Source organism: Sphaeramia orbicularis, chromosome 24, assembly GCF_902148855.1.
Source record: "Sphaeramia orbicularis chromosome 24, fSphaOr1.1, whole genome shotgun sequence".
Taxonomy (NCBI): domain Eukaryota; kingdom Metazoa; phylum Chordata; class Actinopteri; order Kurtiformes; family Apogonidae; genus Sphaeramia; species Sphaeramia orbicularis.
In genome coordinates, this window is record NC_043979.1 from 38,417,541 (window position 1) to 38,438,458 (window position 20,918).

The window sequence follows — 20,918 nt, forward strand, 5'->3', positions numbered from 1 at the left end:
GAAAAACACACTTGGTAAGAGTTAGATTTTTGCAGTGTAAAGTCACCTTGAACCTCGAACCTTTATGCTTTACAAAGCCTGAAAACAGAGGAAAGAGGAAATGCAGTGATGTAGTTTAGTCTCGAACCACTTGAATTACAATAAACTAAAGGTTATCGTGGAATTTTTGGCTAATGATGCCTAATGTAGCTTTAAATCATTCAGTATCCGCTACATTCGAATTACAGAATGTGTTTTTCTTATCACATACAAATTTTCTTTTGTAAACTTATTTATTTTTTTATTTTTTTACAATTTATGGGAGCTAAGGTTCCTCATTTCTATTCTATTCTTTTTTTTCCTCCATAGTTTTATCATTGACCACTCCACAAAGAACGCCGAACTCTACTCCTGTCAGCAGGATGAATGGAGCAGAATCACTTTTACCGATTATTCCGTCCCCCTTCAAGACTCGGCCAACTCCTGGATTTTGGTCTTCAGGTAAACATGCATCGTAGATCGATTTGACGGGACTGTTCCTGGCCCATCTCATATATAATCTATGGGAATCCAAGTGTAAATATCTTACAGTATGTCCCCCTTTCAGCAAATCTCATGGTGTTTGCCTTTTATATAGGCAGCTAAATCACATTTCTGTCCAAGCAACCCTGCAGAAATATTTTTATATGTCTATTTCTAATCCATTTTGTGTGTGCGAAGAGAGGTGTTCCTGATTCCTGAAGAAATGCTGCTGATATCAAAGGTCTACTCCCCGGTTCCTAACTGTCTGCTGCACGTCATTGATAACGACACAGAAAAGGAGCTGAATGTAGTTTTTAACAATGTTGCACCCCATACTTATACACCCAATAAGGTATGTGCATATTAAGTATTCTTACATGAATAATATTGTTCAGTATGGGCATGAAAAAGGCTGTGAAATGGGCATTAAATTCTGTTCTACATAGTATTAAAAAGGTCTTAAATTGAACTTGTAGAAATCTGTAGGAACCCTGATACTAGTAGTGACTAATATTAAGAAATGCCTGAGAAATAATGAACTTTATAAACATGGAACAACAGCACACACTCTAACCTTGGGATGAATTTGTCAAATGCAAAAATTACACTGATGATAGTAACCTGGTCACTACAGTGGACAGCTATTCTACAGCTTTTCTCTTCTATATTCATGGATTTTGTTGTTTTCATTGTTTTGTTTTTCACACATATCTTTATTAAAGTTTTAAGACACTAATTATCTTTTCTGACATGAATTGGTAACATTTTGTAGATCTCTTCTGAGCATAAACCCCTAGAATCACAAAGCCCTCCCCATAGTTTTCACACAATTTATCAGTAAATACGTGTTTCTGTGCGTCAAAAATTAAACGTGTGGTGTCCAGCTGAGTGGACATTTTTGCAACTTCATGAAAAATAGGTCCATAAGATTTTTTTTTTCTTTTTTTTAATGTTTTTTTTTTTTTTTTTTTTTTTTTATTTGTTTTTCAGAAGAAAATTTTCAATCACATTGGTTTTTTCATGCCTGAGGAGGAATAAAAACACTCAGGAAAAAACTTTGATTAAGGTTCTCATAATTCATGCATGAAAGGGTTAATCATTTTAGTTCAGGTTCCACATACAGACTAATTTAATCTCAAGTGGGTCAGATCAGTTAAATACTATCATAATAACCCATGAATTCTCCTAAACTCCAAATTTTTCTCTTTGTAAATGTCAACATTTTCATGCCATTTTACTGTATTTACACTCAAACAAACTATCATTTCACAAAAATGTGAATAACCTGAACAAATATAAATATACAAATACTAATATGAAGTATGACGCCCCTGGGTTAGAGTGTGTGTATGTGTAATAAGATATGTGCATATTCAGTAAGATTATTTATTTTACCATTTTTACCAGTATGGCCTTGAAATAGGCTATGAAATGGATATTAAATTCTGTTCCAAGTACTTTTAAAAAGGTCTTAAAAAGTCTCAAATTTAACTTGTAGGAACCGTAATACTAGTAGTGACTAATATTAAGAAATATCTGCGAAATAATGAACTTTATAAACATGGAACAACAGCACACACTGGCCCAGGAGGCCAAATCCAACTCGCCAAAGGGTCCAGTTCGGCCCCTGGGATGAATTTGTGAAATGCAAAAATGACACTGAAGATATTAATCATTTTTGTTCAGGTTCCATATACAGACCAATTTAATCTCCAGTGGGTCGGATCAATAAAATACTATCATAATCATAATGCTCACTGCAAACAAAACATTTTCATGTCATTTTAATGTATTTACATGAAAACAAACTATCATTTCACAAAAACGTGAATAACTGGAACAAATATGAACATTTTGAAATGTCTGAAGTGCAAGTTTACCAATATTCTGCCTGTTTTTGAATGTTTTATGTATTTGTAGATCCACTGTGATCTGTAAGTTGTAATTTACATGTGTAAATGATAAACTGAGACGTAATATTGTTAAAATTCCACTTAGTTTTCTTAAGAATTTTCAATTTGTTCATGTTATTTACATTGTTTTAAAGGATAGTTGGTAGATGTAAACATTTTCATCGCATAATTTTTCCTTTTTTTGCGCTAAAACATAGAAGGAAGTTTGGAGTTGATATTATTTCTATATTATTATGTTATTATTTTACTGGTCCGGCCCACTTCAGTTCATATTTGGCTTAATGTGGCCCCTGAACTAACCCCTGGGTTAGAGTGTGTGTATGTGTAATAAGGTATGTGCATATTCAGTGTTCTTACATGAATAATATTGTTCATTTTGCCATTTTTTTTAGCATTTGGAACAATTCTCCAGGTATTCCACAATGTACATGTTATGATTATACTTACATTTTTGTTTCTCTGGAGATAATTTTAAGCGTTACAAATGAAAAATAGGAGGACACATCCATTGAAAGTTGCATTTATCATCACTGATACTGGCATCATTTGTAATCCGTCCGTATCTCTGTTTTAGCGTGGATACACCTTTGTAGCTGAGGCTGTCGTTCATGAATCGCCTCCGTCAGGTGCCATATGGAGGATGCGTTTGATTGGCTCCAGGGAACCCCTTCCAAAACTGGCCCATGAGACTTCACTTAACAAGTTCTCAGTGAAGGAGTTTCGAGATTATTACATTCCCAATGACAAAAACCTCATATGTCGGTAAGAGACACTGAAGGGTAATTTACTTTGCTTTGATGTTAAGTTTAGCTACAGTTACTGGAGTTAAAATCATCAATTAGACCTTCATTTTTGCTCATCGTACATCATGAAACAATATATTCTTAGCTTCCCAGCCCTATTTCCCATATACCCCAGAGCAGGGGCCACATACAGACCAATATGAGTTCAAAAGGGCCGAACCAGTAAAATAATTAACATGAAAACCTCCAAATAATGTTAACTTCAAACTTTTCTCTATGTTTTAGAGTGAGAAAAGTTAAAATTACATCATAAATATGTCAATAGCATGAACAACCTGAAATTTATAAAGCAAAATCAGTGCAATTTTAACAGTTTTATGTCTTAGCTTCTTATTTATACATGTGCATTACAACTTACAGATCACAGTGGATCTACAATGACACAAGACGTATTGTAACAGGTAGAATATTGTTAAAATTACATTTAATTTTGTTGAGATGTTTCAGTTTGTTCATATTTATTCAGATTATTCCATTTCTTTTTGTGAAAGGATAGTTTGTAAATGTAAATATATTTACCGTACTTTCCGGACTATAAGCAGCACTCCCCCCGTCTCCAGCGTCTCACCATTGCTTAACTGATGCGAAGCTTACATGCAGCAGCTCTATTTCTTCTTCGTCAGCCGGATCGATCATTGGCCGAGAAAACATAAATTAGCCGCAGTCATTTTGGAGCCGCGGGTTCACAGTGTTTGGAAAAAAGTAGCGGCTTATTGACCGAAAATGACGGTATGTAAGTTAGCTTTTTGTACTACAACAAAAAGGAAAAATTTTATAGTTGTCATCATTCATAGGTTATTATGATAGAATTTGAGATGGAAATGGTCTGTATGTGGCCCCTGAAGTAAAATGAGTTTGACACCCTTGATTGTTAATATCTTTATTGTCATGTTTGCATTTCACAAATTCCTCCCGTAGATCAGATCGGACCCTTTTGGTGGGCCATTAGTTTGATACCCCTGCCCTAGAGTATGTCGTATAGTTTAGTAGTATAATAGTTAAAGAGCAAATACTTATTAAACCTACAGCGTATAATTGGTAAGTGGTAGGCATTAGCTCTATATTCCCGAACGACAGTAAACCTACACTATTCAGTTCAGTTCAGTTTACTGCCATTTGCAGCAGAAAACCACATTGGAGAAAAGATGCAATAAGCTCAAGGTGCACAGTCGGCATTTAAAAAGACACACAATACACAAATCTTAAAGACACATATGAAGCGTAAACTCTGTTGTGATAAGAACATCATAAAAGAGCAAATAAATATATATGCATTGTGACTCTATGTGTAATCATTTGTAACTTCTCTACAGTTACTCTGTGCAGGTCACAGCTGATGTTCTAGGTACTGTTCAGTTCCAGACCTCCAAGTCAGATGTACTGATACGTCTGTCCATTCTGGACCATGAGAAGGAGGTGGCTGGGAACACTGGAAAGGGCCATGCAGTGATCCCCGTGTTCTTCTTCTTGACCAATAAAGGTGAGCAGTTCTTTTTTTTATTTTATTTTAAAAGTGAATGGTGAAAAAACTCCTGCTTTGTATATCTATGACTTATCTTTATGCAAAAATGGTACAGTATATCCTTTAATGTGTCCTACTTCTGCTCTGACAGCCCTCTTTTTGGAATTTATCAAAGAGAATAGTGAGTAAGGGGACATACTAAACATATGAGGTTTTTTATTCAGTACATGTATATACAGGGTTGCCACGGGGTCTTAAAAAGTCTTAAAAGTCTTCCATTTACAAATCTGCATTTAATACCTTAAAAAAGTCTTTAAAAGATATTAAATTTCATATAGTAGGTCTTAAGTAGTGTTGCCATAAATGTGTTTAAATGTGTCTGTTAAATGTCCAAGCTGCAAAGAAAGTATAGTTATTCTACTCAGTTCCACCCGTTCCAACCTGACAATTTATCCTGAAATTAGGAACCAATTATTGCTAACTCTGCAGCCCCTGGTGAGAAAGGACTCAGAATGATACGAATCAAGGCAGAGTAAATAAATACATTTTCTTAAATTCTACAAATCACAAATTTTTGCCAGTATGGCTGTGAAATAGGCTGTGAAATGGGCAGTGAATTCTGTTGTAAGTAGTCTTAAAAAGGTCTTAAAAAGCCTCAAATTTAACTTGTAGAAACCTGTAGGAATCCTGTATATATTATTTGTGTTTTACGTGGCGATAATTAATGCAGCTTTTACTTTAGAAAGCCTTTATTGTCGTTGTATTCCAAATATAAAGCAGGATTCTGTGCAGTATTCAAAAAGGTGCTGGAGCAAAAAAACACATGCATGAATTCCAGGCATTCATCCACACAACTACTAGCATTCACACCCTGAAAATTACACTCATACAATCCAGAAAAAAACAGTTAAATTAACAGAAGGTAGTGCAGTAAAATCAGATAATAAACATAAATATATTGCACAAGTAGTGGGTATCACACAGATTTATGTGTGTTTAAGGTGTGTAAGGTTCTGGTGTAGCAGCTCTCTTATAAATGTTAGCCAGTCTTTGTTATGTCCTCTGCCACTTTCTGTGTCTTTCCCTATTTCCTGTTTGTCTCGAGCTGTCATAATTTCATAAATTGAAAATAAGTTTAAAAAACAAGTGGTGCCAGGCACAATAAACCCCGCCCCTCGCACATATTGTAGCTTATTTTGGCATCAATCCAGCTGATGTCATCATGTCTATGCATGTGCTGATGTCAGCATATCAACTGCCTCTGTATATGTGCCAAGTTTGATGTAAACTGAAACAAAATTAATGTTTTTATAGACATTTATCATTAATAATAAAACAGAATTTTATGTCAGCGCAAATTTGACCAGGAACCAAAGGTCCCTAATTGCTCAGTTGCGAACAGGAATCCTTCCCTTGGCCTTAGAAACTGGGAGATTCACCCAAACCCCAGAAGAAAACAGACTTTGTGGACTGTGTGATTTGGGGGAAGTGGAAAATGAATCACATTTTCTTTTGTATTGTCCTCTATATGATGAACTGAGAGCCCCTTTGTTTGATGATATGTGTATCCGAAATCCTGATATGTTCTGGAGCACTGATGATAAGATGAAATGGTTGTTTAGTCCGAATGTATGTAAATTAGCATTATTTGTTTGTAAAGCCTGGAAAAAGCGGCAGATGTGTTTGTTTAAATAGTTCAGTATTTTGTTTTGTTCATATCTATTGTGCCTATTGTCTGGTGTTTGATTTTTGGTGTGTATTTTTGGTGTCTTATAAGCCCATGTAAGGGCTGGGCATGTTTTTTATGTGTTATGGAAATGTTCAACTGATAACCCACACACAAAGAGGAGGAGAGAAAGTTAGAGTTAAAATAAATAAATGCATTTATTGAGAAGTCAATCACAGAGAAACTCTGTAAGTGAAGTCTGCTTAAACAAGAGAAAACTAAAGATTATATAGAACCAAATCCAACCCCCTCAAACTATGATGTCATTCCTTACGTACATCATACCACTCCCTACTACTCCTTCTCTGCTCCGTGAAGAGGTCATGATGACCTCTTCACTCTAACCTTGCTTGGATCCCATCTGGAGTGCAGGCGCCATCCTCTATCTACACATTCAGACATTTAGGTGTTTGGGTTTTAACTCAAGGCAAGAACTCCGATCCTGGGTTGGGGGTGTTACAGAGTGGTAAACATCACACATAATGAATAATGACTCAGCATTAAAAGAAGATGTACTAACAGTATAAAATATAAAGAGTATAAAATATAAAAAGTAAATTTTTCCACCACATATGCAAGACGCAATAATAAAAACATTCATTCATTCATATCATTTTGCCCATTATAAGTAAAGGGGAGAAAAAAAAGACTTTAAAAAATTCATAAAAATTTGAACTTTAACTTACTGTTCCCAAACTGTAATCAGATTCTGGGTCACTGGCAGTCGACGAACCAAATTTGGTATGAATTCAACCAATAATTTTGCTGCTACAGACATTTGAAATTTCACCCATTATAAGTAAATGGGGGGAAAAAATTTTTAAATTCATAAAAAATGTGAACTTTGACCTACTGTTCCCAAAATGTAATCAGATCTATTCTGGATCACTGGCAATCTATAAACCAAATTTGGTATGAATTCAACCAATAGTTCTGCTGCTAGAGTGTTAATAAACAATAACAAACAAACCGAACCAAAAACAATAAATACCCTTTGCCTCCCCTTTGGGGGGCGGGTTAAAAAATAAAAATTGAATCTTAATGCAGATTAATAATTCATTCAGTTTGTGTTTAGTGTAGTCTCTTCATTTTAGAAATATAAGTTAGATAAATCAGCGTCATTCAGCAACTTGTATGATTTTTTTAGGAAAATGTGTGGTAAACATCAAAAATAAAATGTCATGTATCTCTATAGTAACCTGGGTAAACACTACTTCTAACTATGTGCATGAATGAGATTTTTTAATGTGAGATTTTAAAACTGACCATAGAATGAATGTTGAGTTGCCTTTTCCTTTTTGACGCCGGCCTAGACACCCATAAAACAGACAGTCGAAGCGCTCCACACTAAAGCACTTCACAACCTGCCTCCTAAAACTCTTTTCACTTTGCGCTTCCATCACTGACAGATGGACAGATTGCTGACCGCTCTTGCCTTTTTTCTCCGACAAGAGCTTGATCTAAATATCTCTCGTTACAGCCGGCGTTCGCACGGATGAGAAGGAACAGATCCAGAAGGAATGCACGACTCGGGACAACGGAGTCGATATATCAGACGGTTCCAAACGGGGAGATGATGGGAGCGACGTGGCTGGGAAATCAGGCTCTTCATCTGACCAGTACCAGCCTCCCACAGAGACCATGGTATCACTGACAACTGTCTGCGTGGTATCTGCTGTTGCTCAAACACTTCACTGATCTCACTTGCACACGCACACAAGCGTGCATCTCACTTTCCCTCTCTCTGTCTTTCTCACCCACTTGCTAGCTGCCTGTGTTCATATCAATTTTTCACTGCCAGATACACATAACGCCTTACTTGCAAGCATGTACTCACACACATACACACACACACGCGCGCACACACACACATGAACTTGCACACACCCACACAGACAAAATGCAAAAGAGGAGAGCAGCAGAATCTGAAACTAGAGGGATAGTTTTCTTGTTAATGTCTTACTTATCAGTACTTGTCAAGGAGCAGTGATTTATGTGTCGCTTCAAGACCCCCGTCTAATGGTCCAGCTCGAGTACGTTGTACATTTTGTATACGTTTAATTCGTCTGCGATGACTGACAGTAACACCGGTTAAATTATCTGGAGAACAACCAATCATTTTAACGTTCAACTTCTTACGCCTCATAAATAACGGGTGCTTGAAATCCTTGAAAATGCCTGAATTTCAGTGTTGAAAAGTGCTGGAATTTTAGTTTAAGTCAGGGGTGTCAAACTCATTTCAGTTCAAGGGCCACATTCACCTCAATAAGATCTCAAGTGGGCCGTCACTTATAATAACAGTGACAAAAGTAAGATTAAATTATGTCAATGTTTACATCTATAAAGTTTCCTTAAAAATCTGAATAACATGGACAACTTGAAATGTCTGAAGAAAAACAGGTGCAATTTTAACAATATTCTGCCTCAGTTTATCATTTACACATGTGCATTACAACTTTACAATTACAAAAACACAAAATATTTTATATATATAAACAGGAAGAATATTGGTAAAATTGCACTTAAATCTCTTAAGACATTTCAGATTGTTCATATTTATTCAGGTTATTCACATTTTTTGAAAAAGGAAAGTTTGTCGATGTAAACATTTTCATGTAATTTTACTTTTTTTACACTAAAACAACGAGAAAATTTGCGGTTGTCATTATTTATAGGTTACTACGATAGTATTTTACTGGATTGACCCACTTGAGATTATATTTGTATGTATGTGGAGCCTGAATTAAAATGATTTTGACACCAGTGATTGTTAATATCTTAAGTGTAATTTTTGCATTTCACAAATTCATCCCACGGGCCAGATCTGACCCTTTGGTGGGCCAGATTTGGCCCCCGGGCCGCATGTTTGACACCTGTGGTTTAAGTGCTTGACAGTGCTTGCATTTATAACCAAAGCTGCTTACAGAGAGGTGATATATTTTGAAAAATAAAACTTTATGTCAAAAAAAAAAAAAAATTAGTGGATGTTCTCAGGTCAAATCCGGGTACATTTTTTTAATCCTAATCTTTGTCTCAGTGTGAGTGTGTCTGGAGAACGCCAAGTAGCTTCCCTTTTTTGGATAAAACTTTGTGTTCTCCTTTAATTTCTAACCTTTTTGCTATTATGAAACATAATTTTAGATTTTTATAGCATAATACAGTGTAGATCATTGTGATAAAAAGTAGAAAAAAAATCATGAGTATATGGGTCCGATCAAGCGGTAACACGTGGACACATTTGGTGTTCAACAGTCTCTGTCATGTAATCAGAGTAACTTATCTGCACGTATTATACATGTTTGAGAATGTATTCATAAGTACTTTAACATTATGTATAACAGAATTTGGAGAGATAAAATTTTTAGGTGAAAAATGTCAATTTACTGCTCGATAACACATGGAATTAATTTTTTAAGCTTTACGCAAACATTCAAATCAAGTGGTTGATGACAGATATTGGCATCAAGTAGGACAAAACCTTTTAGATATTATGTTCAACTATGCTGGAAATAAATTTTTAAGTAAAATATTGAAAAGTCTCTGTTTTATTGACATGAGAATGTGGTAACACGTGGACAGGTTGCCAAATAACACGTGGACGACTCTTTACCATTGTATGCATCACCTAAAATGTATCAAAAGATCATTACTTACTGAAAGTTTCACTCAAATATCTGAATTATAAGTAACTTTAAAATTACAAACGGGTATTTTTGCGGTAACACGTAGACAGGGCCTTTTAAGCAACTCACAAATGTTCAAACTCGTAAATATCAATAATATTCACCAAAAAATGAAAATCTAATACTTGAAATTGAACAATGATCTATATAATCAACAGACTGGATACATTTCTAATTTTTTTTAGATATAATTTTTAGCGTCAAATTCAAGCTATGGTGTAAAAAGTACAATCAATAAAATCAGTTGTAACTATTTTCTACAAGTGGTGTTTTAAAAAGCATAACAGTTCCATAAAATAGAGATCTTTAGCTAAAAAATGAGCCCACTTGATAAATGATATGTGCAAATTTACTTTTTCATGCTGATGTTCACTTTGGCTTGATCGGACCCATATGTAATCCTGTAGATATGTATTTTACCCTGGCGATAAGGTGCTATGCTGGGAGAATTTGAAAATGACCCTTAAAAGTGCTTGGATTTGACCTTTAAAAATCTTTACAAACCCTGAAATAAGCACAGTTAACCACAGAGGACTGAGCCAAAGTGTGATTCAGAAACATCCCTTTTTGCACAAGATCCACTAAAAAAAAAAAAAAAAAAAAAAAAAAAAACAGTGCTGACATCGATAGTAATGAGGCAGATCATGTCAGATCCCATAGATCAGCAGCAGACCAGAATAAACAGCTATTGATCATGACTGAGATCATTGATGAAGACTTGGAGCAAAGGGTCAGTGATTTGTTTTGCACCGCAGGGACACAAGCTAGACTAACAGTATTGACACTTAGTAATGGTGGATTAATGACAAAGCTTCCTATACTATAATGTGTTTTAGGGTTAAATACACATGTATACGGAGAAACATGCTGACGTTGCATTTAGTTTATGTTTAGACAAAAGGAGTACATTGCTGTCAGGAAAACTCAACATGCCAAATCTGCAAGAAACCGCTTTCGCTTGGTCACCATTCCCACAAAATTTCCGAAAAGGCTAGAGCAGGGGTGTCAAACTCATTTTAGTTCAGGGGCCACAATAGGCCCAATTTGATCTCCAGTGGGCCGAACCAGTAAAATAATAATAGAATAACCTATAAATAATGACAACTCCACATTTTTGTCTGTGTTGTAGTGCAAAAAAAAAAAACCCATTAAATTATGAAAATACTTACTTTTATAAAGTATCCAAACAAAAAGATGTAAATAACCTGAAAAAAACTGAAATTTCTTAAGAAAAATAAGTGCAATTTTAACAATATTCAGCCTCCACTTCTCATTTGTCCATGTGCATTATGGATCAGATCTACAAAGACACTAAACACTGAGGAACAGGCAGAAAATAGTTCAAATTGGGCAGAATTTTCTTTAGATATTTCAGGTTCATATTTGTTCGGGTTATTCACATTTTATTGTTACAGGATAGTTTGTAAATGTAAATATTTTCATAATTTAATGTTGTTTTTTGCACTAAAACAAAGACAAAAATTTGAAGTTGTTAATTCAAGAGTTTTTGCTTGATTCAAAATTTTTTGCTAAATTTGAGATTTTTTTTTTTTTTACTTAATTCAAGATTTTTAAACTTAATTGATGGTTTGTTTGTTTTTTTGCTTAATTCAAGATTTTTTGCTAAATTTGAGATTTTTTTTTGGTTTAATTAAAGATTTTTTTTACTTAATTTAAGTTTTTTTTGCTTAATTGAAGATTTTTTTTGCTTAATTGAAGATTTTTTTTTTTTTTTAAACTTAACTCAAGATTTTTTTCCTTAATTCAAGCGATTTTTTTTTTTGCTTAATTCAGTTCAAAAGTGTGGAATTTTTGCCCTTTGTAAATTCATGTCAGGAGCCGGATTGGAACCTTTGGCGGGCCGCATTTGGCCCCCGGGCCGCATGTTTGACGCCCCTGGGCTAGAGTGACATTTCGGTTTGTTATGTAAACAAGTGGACTGTGTTTATGATAGAGTCATCATCGAAGTGGTTCACCGCGAAGGAACTGACTCAGGTGTGTAAGCATGAAAAGATAAGTTAAGATATGCCTTTATTAGTCCCACAAGGGGAAATTTGAGGTTTACAGCAGCAAAGTAAAGCACACAAGAGCAAAGAAGTGCAAAACCAAAATAAACACAAACAAGAAAGTTATATACACTATTTACGACTGAGCACATGCTGATCATGTCACAGGTTTTTTGCATTGTTTACTGTACTGTTTATTGTACGGTTATTGGAGCAGTTCTTATTGTGGAGCCTGAAAACTGCAGGAAGGAAAGAGCTACGGATTAGTGATAATTAGGATATCACTTTTCTAAATTTGAAAAAAAATTGTGATGAAAGTCATATGCTGCTTTAAGGAATCAAAATTGCAGCAGGAAAATTCTACTTCCTGTTTGTGATCAGCCAATGGGTGAAGATGGCATTTATTGTTCTACTGTACGTGCCATTTATGATGAGAGTCTGTATGTAACTCAGAATGTAATGCATTACAATTCTGAGAGTAATATTGTAAGGTAAGGAATTACTTTTAAACAAGTGGTGGCGGGCACAATAAACCCTGCCCCTCTCACGTATTGTAGCTTATTTTGGCATCGATCCAGCTGATGTCATCATGTCTATGCATGCGCTGATGTCACCGTATCAGTTGCCCCTTTATATGTGCCAAGTTTGAAGGAAACTGAAACAAAATTGATGTTTTTATAGACATTTGTCATTTCGCCCCTTAATAAGTAAATGGGAGAAAAAAAAAGATGTAAAAAATTCCTAAAAATTTTGAACTTGACCTACCTTTCCCCAAATTTAATGACATCTATTCTGAGTCACTGACAGTGTATAAGCCCAATTTGGTATGAATTCAGCTCATAGTTTTGCTTCTACAGACATGTGAAATTTCACCCATTATAAGTCAATGGGGAAAATAGAAAAGATTTTAAAAATTCATGAAAAATTGAAACTTTGACCTGTTTTTCCCAAAATGTAATGGCATCTATTCTGGGTCACTGACAATCTATAAACCCAATTTGGTATGAATTCAACCATTACTTTTGCTTCTAGAGACATGAGAAATTTCGCCCAGTATAAGTCAATGGGGAAAATAGAAAAGATTTTAAAAATTCATGAAAAATTTCACCTTTGACCTGTTTTTCCCAAAATGTAATGGCATCTATTCTGGGTCACTGACAATCTATAAACCCAATTTGGTATGAATTCAACCATTACTTTTGCTTCTAGAGACATGAGAAATTTCGCCCAGTATAAGTCAATGGGGAAAATAGAAAAGATTTTAAAAATTCATGAAAAATTTCACCTTTGACCTGTTTTTCCCAAAATGTAATGGCATCTATTCTGGGTCACTGACAATCTATAAACCCAATTTGGTATGAATTCAACCATTACTTTTGCTTCTAGAGACATGTGAAATTTTGCCCATTATAAGTCAATGGGGAAAATAGAAAAGATTTTAAAAATTCATGAAAAATTGAAACTTTGACCTGTTTTTCCCAAAATGTAATGGCATCTATTCTGGGTCACTGACAATCTATAAACCCAATTTGGTATGAATTCAACCATTACTTTTGCTTCTAGAGACATGTGAAATTTTGCCCATTATAAGTCAATGGGGAAAATAGAAAAGATTTTAAAAATTCATGAAAAATTGAAACTTTGACCTGTTTTTCCCAAAATGTAATGGCATTTATTCTGGGTCACTGACAATCTATAAACCCAATTTGGTATGAATCCAACCATAACTTTTGCTTCTAGAGACATGTGAAATGTCATCCATTATAAGTAAATGGGGAAAATAAAAAAGATTTTAAAAATTCATAAAAAATGGAAACTTTGACCTATTTTTCACAAAATATATTGACATCTATTCTGCACCAGCAATCTATAAACCCAATCTGGTATGAACTCAACCAACAGTTTTGCTGTTTGCTGTTAATAAACACACAAACAAAACCCAAAACAATACCCCTTGCCTCCCTTTCGGGGGGCGGGGTGATAACAGTAACAAGTAATTTGTAATGGATTACATTTTGGAAGTAACTTGCACAACACTGGTCATAAATGGTAAAAAAAAATAAGCGCAGTTTGTCCTTAAGACCACTGTGTCTGTCTTTGTGAATCATCAGTACAACAGCACAGATTTTCCAGCTGTCATTTCACACAAAATGGTGTTTAGTCTCACACTGTCTTTAACTCTATACTTTATATCGCATCACTCGTACATTTTCTTTTGCTATTATGTCTGTCATTTCCAATATATTACACGCTGATAGCCGTGTTCTACATTGACTTGGCTTGTCTCTATTTCACAGAGCCATAAATATGTGGTGCAGGCAGAGGTGCTTTATAAGAGCTGGGATTTGGATGAATCTCAGCTGGCGTTTGTCCATTTGCTCAGAGAGTTGGAGAAGAATGAAATTAAAGGTACGTACTTTAGACTATCACAAATGCCACATCTGTTCAGACCGCTTCGCTTAATATTTGCCTGAAAACATGAAAATATGGTCAGCTAATGTCGAACAATAACATAAGACTCTGGACAGCCAAATGAAATCCAATAAACCTCCCTGTAGTTCAAACATGTTTTATGCACGGTTCAGATATTGCAAAATTTCCCTATAGTGCGAATTGGAGTATTATTGTTTTATTATTGCTTTTTAACCCATAAAAGACCCAAAGCAACCAACAGCATCTACTGACCTAAACTGTTGAATACCTGTTGATCCACTAATCCTATCAATACATGTAAATAATTGGTGTAAAATTCAGTTTCTCATCTTTTCACGGTCATCAGATACGACCCATTTGGACGTCCAGAGGCTCCGTAGTTACCGTGGAAACACTGTCATCTTCTACAACATTGACTCACCGGTAAAACCCATAGAGTTGGATCAATGACAGTGGATAGACATCCTTGGTTTATGTTCAGTTAATAATATATTTTACTGAAAAAGTAGATTTTTGGCAGTTTTCTCTGTTTTTGATAGAATAACCCTCGACTTTAATCTGAGCTTTAATGAACATCTTCATGATCAGTAAATTAAATACAGGAAAATACCTGATTTATACTGATAAAATGCAAAATGAAGAAGATAATATTATAATAAATGGTGTATATAGAGGATAATATTATGATATATTTTATGTATTTGTTTATTTATTTGACGGGGGCAATGCAGTCAAACATAGTTACAAGTTTTCAGCTGATGTGATGCATATAGAGTTTATAGCTATTGCTAATTCTCAACCCCAGTCCCAGTTGGGCTCTTCCACTACATTGCAGTACAAGTAAAAAATATACATCCTTTAAAACGATCATACCATGCATAGAAATATTATATCTATAAAATATACATAATTTAAAACGGTCACACCATACACTTTGATAATCCAGTGTTGCATTTATATATGAGGCATTCATTCACTCTCCCTCACAATATACACAATATATACAATATTTACAGATGAGAACAGTTGTGTTTTGTCTTTAACCAGGTTTTGATTCTGGTGGTGAACATCTTAAACTCTGAGATGGATATATATGGTGATAAATCACTTAAGAAAGGTTAAATATGGACAAAAATTCATTTGGGAACTTTCACCAAAGTCCCACTGGGTCTTTATGGGTTAAAGGTTTTCAGCACCGGAGCCTCAGGTTCTGGGTAGATTTTATAGAATATCCTGTGTGTTTGTTTTTGCAGAGTTTATTTTTGTTTAATGTGAAATGTGGCAGATACTCAGTAGGCAGAGTCAGGGGCCAAGGCAGGCGCTGTTTGTTCTTCGCTTCCGCCAGCCAGGGGCCTGTAATCACCAGCCTAATGAAAGCCAAATGAATACAGCTGCTTTCGTAGATCACAGAGTGTGATTTCTTGTGCCCACTGGTCGTTGGCTGAAGCAATAATCCTGTCCTCTGCCACCAACTCTGCTTTTCTGCCTTTAATCACGATGCACAAATTGGTTCGATTGAAAAATCAGCGCTTTGAAATTTGCAGAAGCTTTTTAAAAATGCTGAGGAGAAGAATTAATTGCGGCACGAGTGGATGAAAGACGTGCTGCATGGGTGACAGTTTGCATGATTGCCAGCTATCATTGAATTCTTATTCTTTTTTTTTTTTTTCATGTTGCTCCTGATAATCGTCTGCATATTTACCCATTCAGTTTGCATAGCATGAAATCTGGGTATAATGTGCGAGTAAATGCTTGTGATTGTGTTTGGGTGTCACTGTGTGGGAGGCTTTTAGTAAATGAACATGCCTGGTACCCAGATATCAGCTGTATTTTGACTGTAGCGGAAGACAAATCTTTATTTATTTATGATGGGGGCGACCATGTGTGAGATGAACAGCACTGATTTGTTCATGCTTAATTATGTTGTGTTCATCTGGCCATTTGTCTGTTGTCTGCGTACATACAGTCTTGGAAAAAATTATTAGACCACCTTTGTTTTCTTCAATTTCTTGTTCATTTTAATGCCTGGTACAACTAAAGATGCATTTGTTTGGACAAATATAATGATAACAACAAAAATAGCTCATAGTAGTTTAATTTCAGAGCTGATATCTATTTTCCATGTTTTCTTGATAAAAACCAATATCACTTCAGTTCTTATATCAATATCTATGGCATTGTACTGACAAAAACAGTTGTTTTTAGGCATTTCGTGTTTTCTTTTCTGTCTTTTTTAGTCATATGATACACACAGGAGTTAGTACTGGATTGCATAACCACTGTGTTTGATTTTTGATGGTCTAATAATTTTTTCCACAACTCTACATTTGGTTTCATTGCTTATACAGTTGTGGAAAAAATTGTTAGACCACCCTTGTTTTCTATAATTTCTTGTTCATTTTAATGCCTGGTACAACTAAAGGTACATTTGTTTGGACAAATATAATGATAACAACAAAAATAGCTCATAAGAGTTTAATTTCAGAGCTGATTATCAATCTTCCATGTTTTCTTGATAATAACCAAAATCAGTTAAAGGGGTCATATTTTGCTAAACCCACTTTTATTAGTCTTTGGTACATTTATTTGTGTATTTGGGGACCATAATAGTAAGGGTGGGCAATACTGGGAATTTTGGTATCGATCTGATACCAAGTAAATACATGGCTAGTATCAACGATACCGATACTTTTTATTTGAAATGTCGTGATCATTGAATAATTGTGTGATTTTGCTTTTAGTTAGTTAATTATGATTATAATATAATTAGATTTTAGGCAAATAAACATGTGATTGCACACATCACGTGGCAGTTTCCCTGTCAGCTGCAGTGCGCTCTGAGGAAATTCAAGTAATTTGCTGGACGAATAGAAGAGAAACTGAAACAACAGTATGGATCTCACCACACTAGTATCGATCTGATACCGATACTCACCTTGGTATCGATGCTATGGATATTTAGATCGATATGCCCAGCCCTACCTAACAGTTCATGAAGTTTGAATTTGAACCCTCCAGCTGCTGCAAAGCTGTCTTTATATTAATTCTGGCAAAAATCAAGTAGATTTCTACAACCTGTTTCAGTTCCTTCTTAATTTGTTACGTCACGACATTTGCACATATAAGGTCAAGACTTCCGATGAACATTTCTCCGAGTACGACATAATTGTTAATCAGCAGCAGCGGTTGTAGTAAAAACTGAAAATATGTCCAAACTTCGAGCTGATTACCTAAAATGTTCAGTTGTTGGTTGTATTAACGAACACAAGTGGCTGAACGGGACAGAGCACACAGTCAACAACCTGGAGGGGGTGGGGTCATGTGCATTTAAAGGGCCAACGCTCCAAATAAATGACCTTTTTCGTGTCATAACTCAAAAATAAGGTTGAAGATGGACCTGTGGAGTTGAATTAATGAAGAATTCAGACCCATGCATAGCATTTACAGTTTATGTAGACCACAGGGAAATGTCTTAAAATGCGTAATTCTTTTTTTAAAAAAGCAAAATATCACTCCTTTAAGTTACACTTACATCAATAGTTATGGCATTGTACTGCCAAAAATAGTGCTTTTAGGCATTCCATGTATTTTTTTCTGTCTGTTTTAGTCACATGATACACACAGGAGTCACTACTTGATTGCATAACCATTGTGTTTGATGACTTTTAATGGTCTAATAATTTTTTCCACCACTGTATATGCTGGGGTTTAGTCCACGTGCGCATTTGTAGGCTAATGTCCACACAAAGATCCTGTGGTTTTCCAATAAGCTCGTGAAAGTGGGTCAATGGGAAGTCAAATGAAGTTGGCTCTTGCCCCCTGGTGCCCTGGGAAATATCTCGGCAGGAAAGTGAATTAATTTCACCCAGTTTAACTCTGTCTCAGTGGTGAGGCTTCGCCCTTGATCATGCTCCCTACATGCTATATGGGTACACACATACATGCCAAACCAAGCTTTGAAACCTCTTTAACAAGCTGTTTAACAAGCTACAGTCAAAAAAAAAAATACACCATCCAGAGCATGTTTAATGCATGCACGTGTATACATTTCAGCTTTAAACTCCAGTATATGCTGCTACATTAGTTAGCTATCAGCAGAAGGGTTACTGCACGTCAAGCTCTTCACTCATATTTCAAGTGCTTCAAGGCGATTAGCATATAATAGCTTTTAAGATGCATTCTGTTTGAGTTTGTCCAGCTAGAAATGATACCAACACATTGATATTTAGATCCATACTGAACAATGAATTTCTTTCTGTCATGCGATTAGCGGAACTGAGAACGCACCAAAGCTGTTCAAGCAGAATGGCAGGGTGTCAGCTAAATGATGGATTATTATGCCTCTTTAGATCAGCGGAGCGAGGCTCATAGTTAAACCTCTGGCTTGTGTTTGTTTTAGCTGTGAAGTGCAACAGTGCCATCTAGCACATATGTACCCACACAACACATACAGGGTTAATCCACATGTCACTCTTGAGTTCCGATGAGACGTACTGCTGCAATAGCTGCCTCTGGAACTGTATGCACGAAGTCATTTTCAAAGTGCTTTTGTGTGTTTGGATTCTATGTGCTGTCTCTGTATTATTGTACTGATGCAGGGGTGTCAAACTCATTTTCTTTCAGGGGCCATATTCAGCCCAGTTTGATCTCCAGTGGGCCGAACCAGTAAAGTAATAGCGCAATAACCTATAAATAATGACAACTCCATTTTTTTTAGTGCAAAAAATAACATTAAATGATGAAAGTATTTCTATCCAAAACAAAAAAGATGTGAATAACTGGAAAAAACTGAAATTTCTGAAGAAAAATAAGTACAATTTTATCAATATTATGCCTCAACTTATAATTTATACATGTGCATTACAGATCAGATCTACCTAGGCACAAAATAGGCAGAATATGGTTAAAATTGCACTTATTTTTCTTTAGACATTCCAGGTTGTTCATATTTGTTCAGGTTATTGACATTTTATTGTTAAAGGATATCAGAATTTGATTCATTCATTCATTCATTTTCTGAACCCGCTTTATCCTCACTAGGGTCAGGGGGGTCGCTTGGAGCCTATCCCAGCTACATAGGGGCGAAGGCGGGGTACACCCTGGACGAGTCGCCAGTTCATCGCAGGGCTGAACATATAGAGACAAACAATCACTCTCACGTTCACACCTATGGGCAATTTAGATTAACCAATTAACCTATTAGTGCATGACTTTGGATGGTGGGAGGAAGCCGGAGTACCCGGAGAGAACCCACGCAGACACAGGGAGAACATGCAAACTCCACACAGAAAGATCCCACCCCCCGTCAACTGGTGTTGGAATCGAACCCAGGACCTTCTTGCTGTGAGGCACGGGTGCTAACCATTGCACCACCGTGTCGCCCTTCAGAATTTAATGTTCTTTGCTTTGCTTTCTTTGTTCAAAGAGAAAAAATTGGTGTTACCATTATTTATAGGCATACCCAGATAGCAAAATCATTATGGCTTAAATCTGGCCCAAAACTGGCATGCCATTTTGGCAAAGTTCTGGGCAGATGTAAATGGCCCAAAATAGGCAAGCCAAAATCAAACCAGAAGGAAGCCAAAATTCACCCAAAGCTAATTGCGGACTTACAAAATATAGCCATTATTGTCCTAGAAAAGCCCCAAATCCCCATAATCCAGCCAAAAAGTAGCCATAACTGACCCAAAGGGAGGCCAAAATTCACCCAAAATTTGTGTTGATTCTGCTTTTAAAATGAAGTGGGGTTTTCTTCTGGGTAGAAATTCCCGCTCTTTGTGCAGTGTTTTGGCTTTACAGAAATATGCCAAAACACAACCAAAACACATCCATATATGGAATAAGATGTTGCCGCTCTTTAGTCAGTCTTCTGAATTCAATTCAAATGAGGTCGTCTGAAATTTCTAGTAATTGATAAAAATAAAAATAAAAACTCACTAATAAAAAAATCTATGGTGAGTTGAGGGAGACAATCACAATCCATAAAAGACATGACAAACTGAAGCTGAAACTGAAGCACTGTGGTACTGTTTGTCCTTCAAATGTTCATTGTGCTCAGTTTCAGATGCTGCAGCTCTTTCATAATTCATAGTTTGAGTTCTTGTTTGTTCAGTATTAATTGTCAGCCTTTTAAATCCAAACTGGACTGACTGTACATATCCTGACCAAGGAAAATAAAATTCTCACTTTGCGCAGTAATCTACACCTGGATTTTCTGCCTCTGTCCATAATAATGTATATTATATGGACTAAATGTCATCTAAAGCAAACTATTACATGATCATAAACAAATTAATTTTAGCAAAATATTTTTCTCCATTTCTAATGTCTGGGGTCGCCAGAAATTTGTGATGTTAAAATAGGGTCACGAGCCAATAAAGGTTGGGAACCA

At 35.6% G+C, this 20,918-nt stretch overlaps 1 protein-coding gene across 1 annotated transcript in view; it reads left to right on the forward strand.

Moving 5' to 3' along the window:
* adgb (androglobin) overlaps positions 1–20,918 on the forward strand; it is a 126,424-nt gene that overhangs the window by 82,354 nt on the left and 23,152 nt on the right. The window contains exons 25-30 of the mRNA XM_030128232.1: positions 349–480; positions 700–853; positions 2,989–3,176; positions 4,531–4,697; positions 7,886–8,049; positions 14,392–14,503. Coding sequence (XP_029984092.1) covers positions 349–480; positions 700–853; positions 2,989–3,176; positions 4,531–4,697; positions 7,886–8,049; positions 14,392–14,503 — 917 coding nt within the window. The remainder of the gene's footprint in view (positions 1–348; positions 481–699; positions 854–2,988; positions 3,177–4,530; positions 4,698–7,885; positions 8,050–14,391; positions 14,504–20,918) is intronic.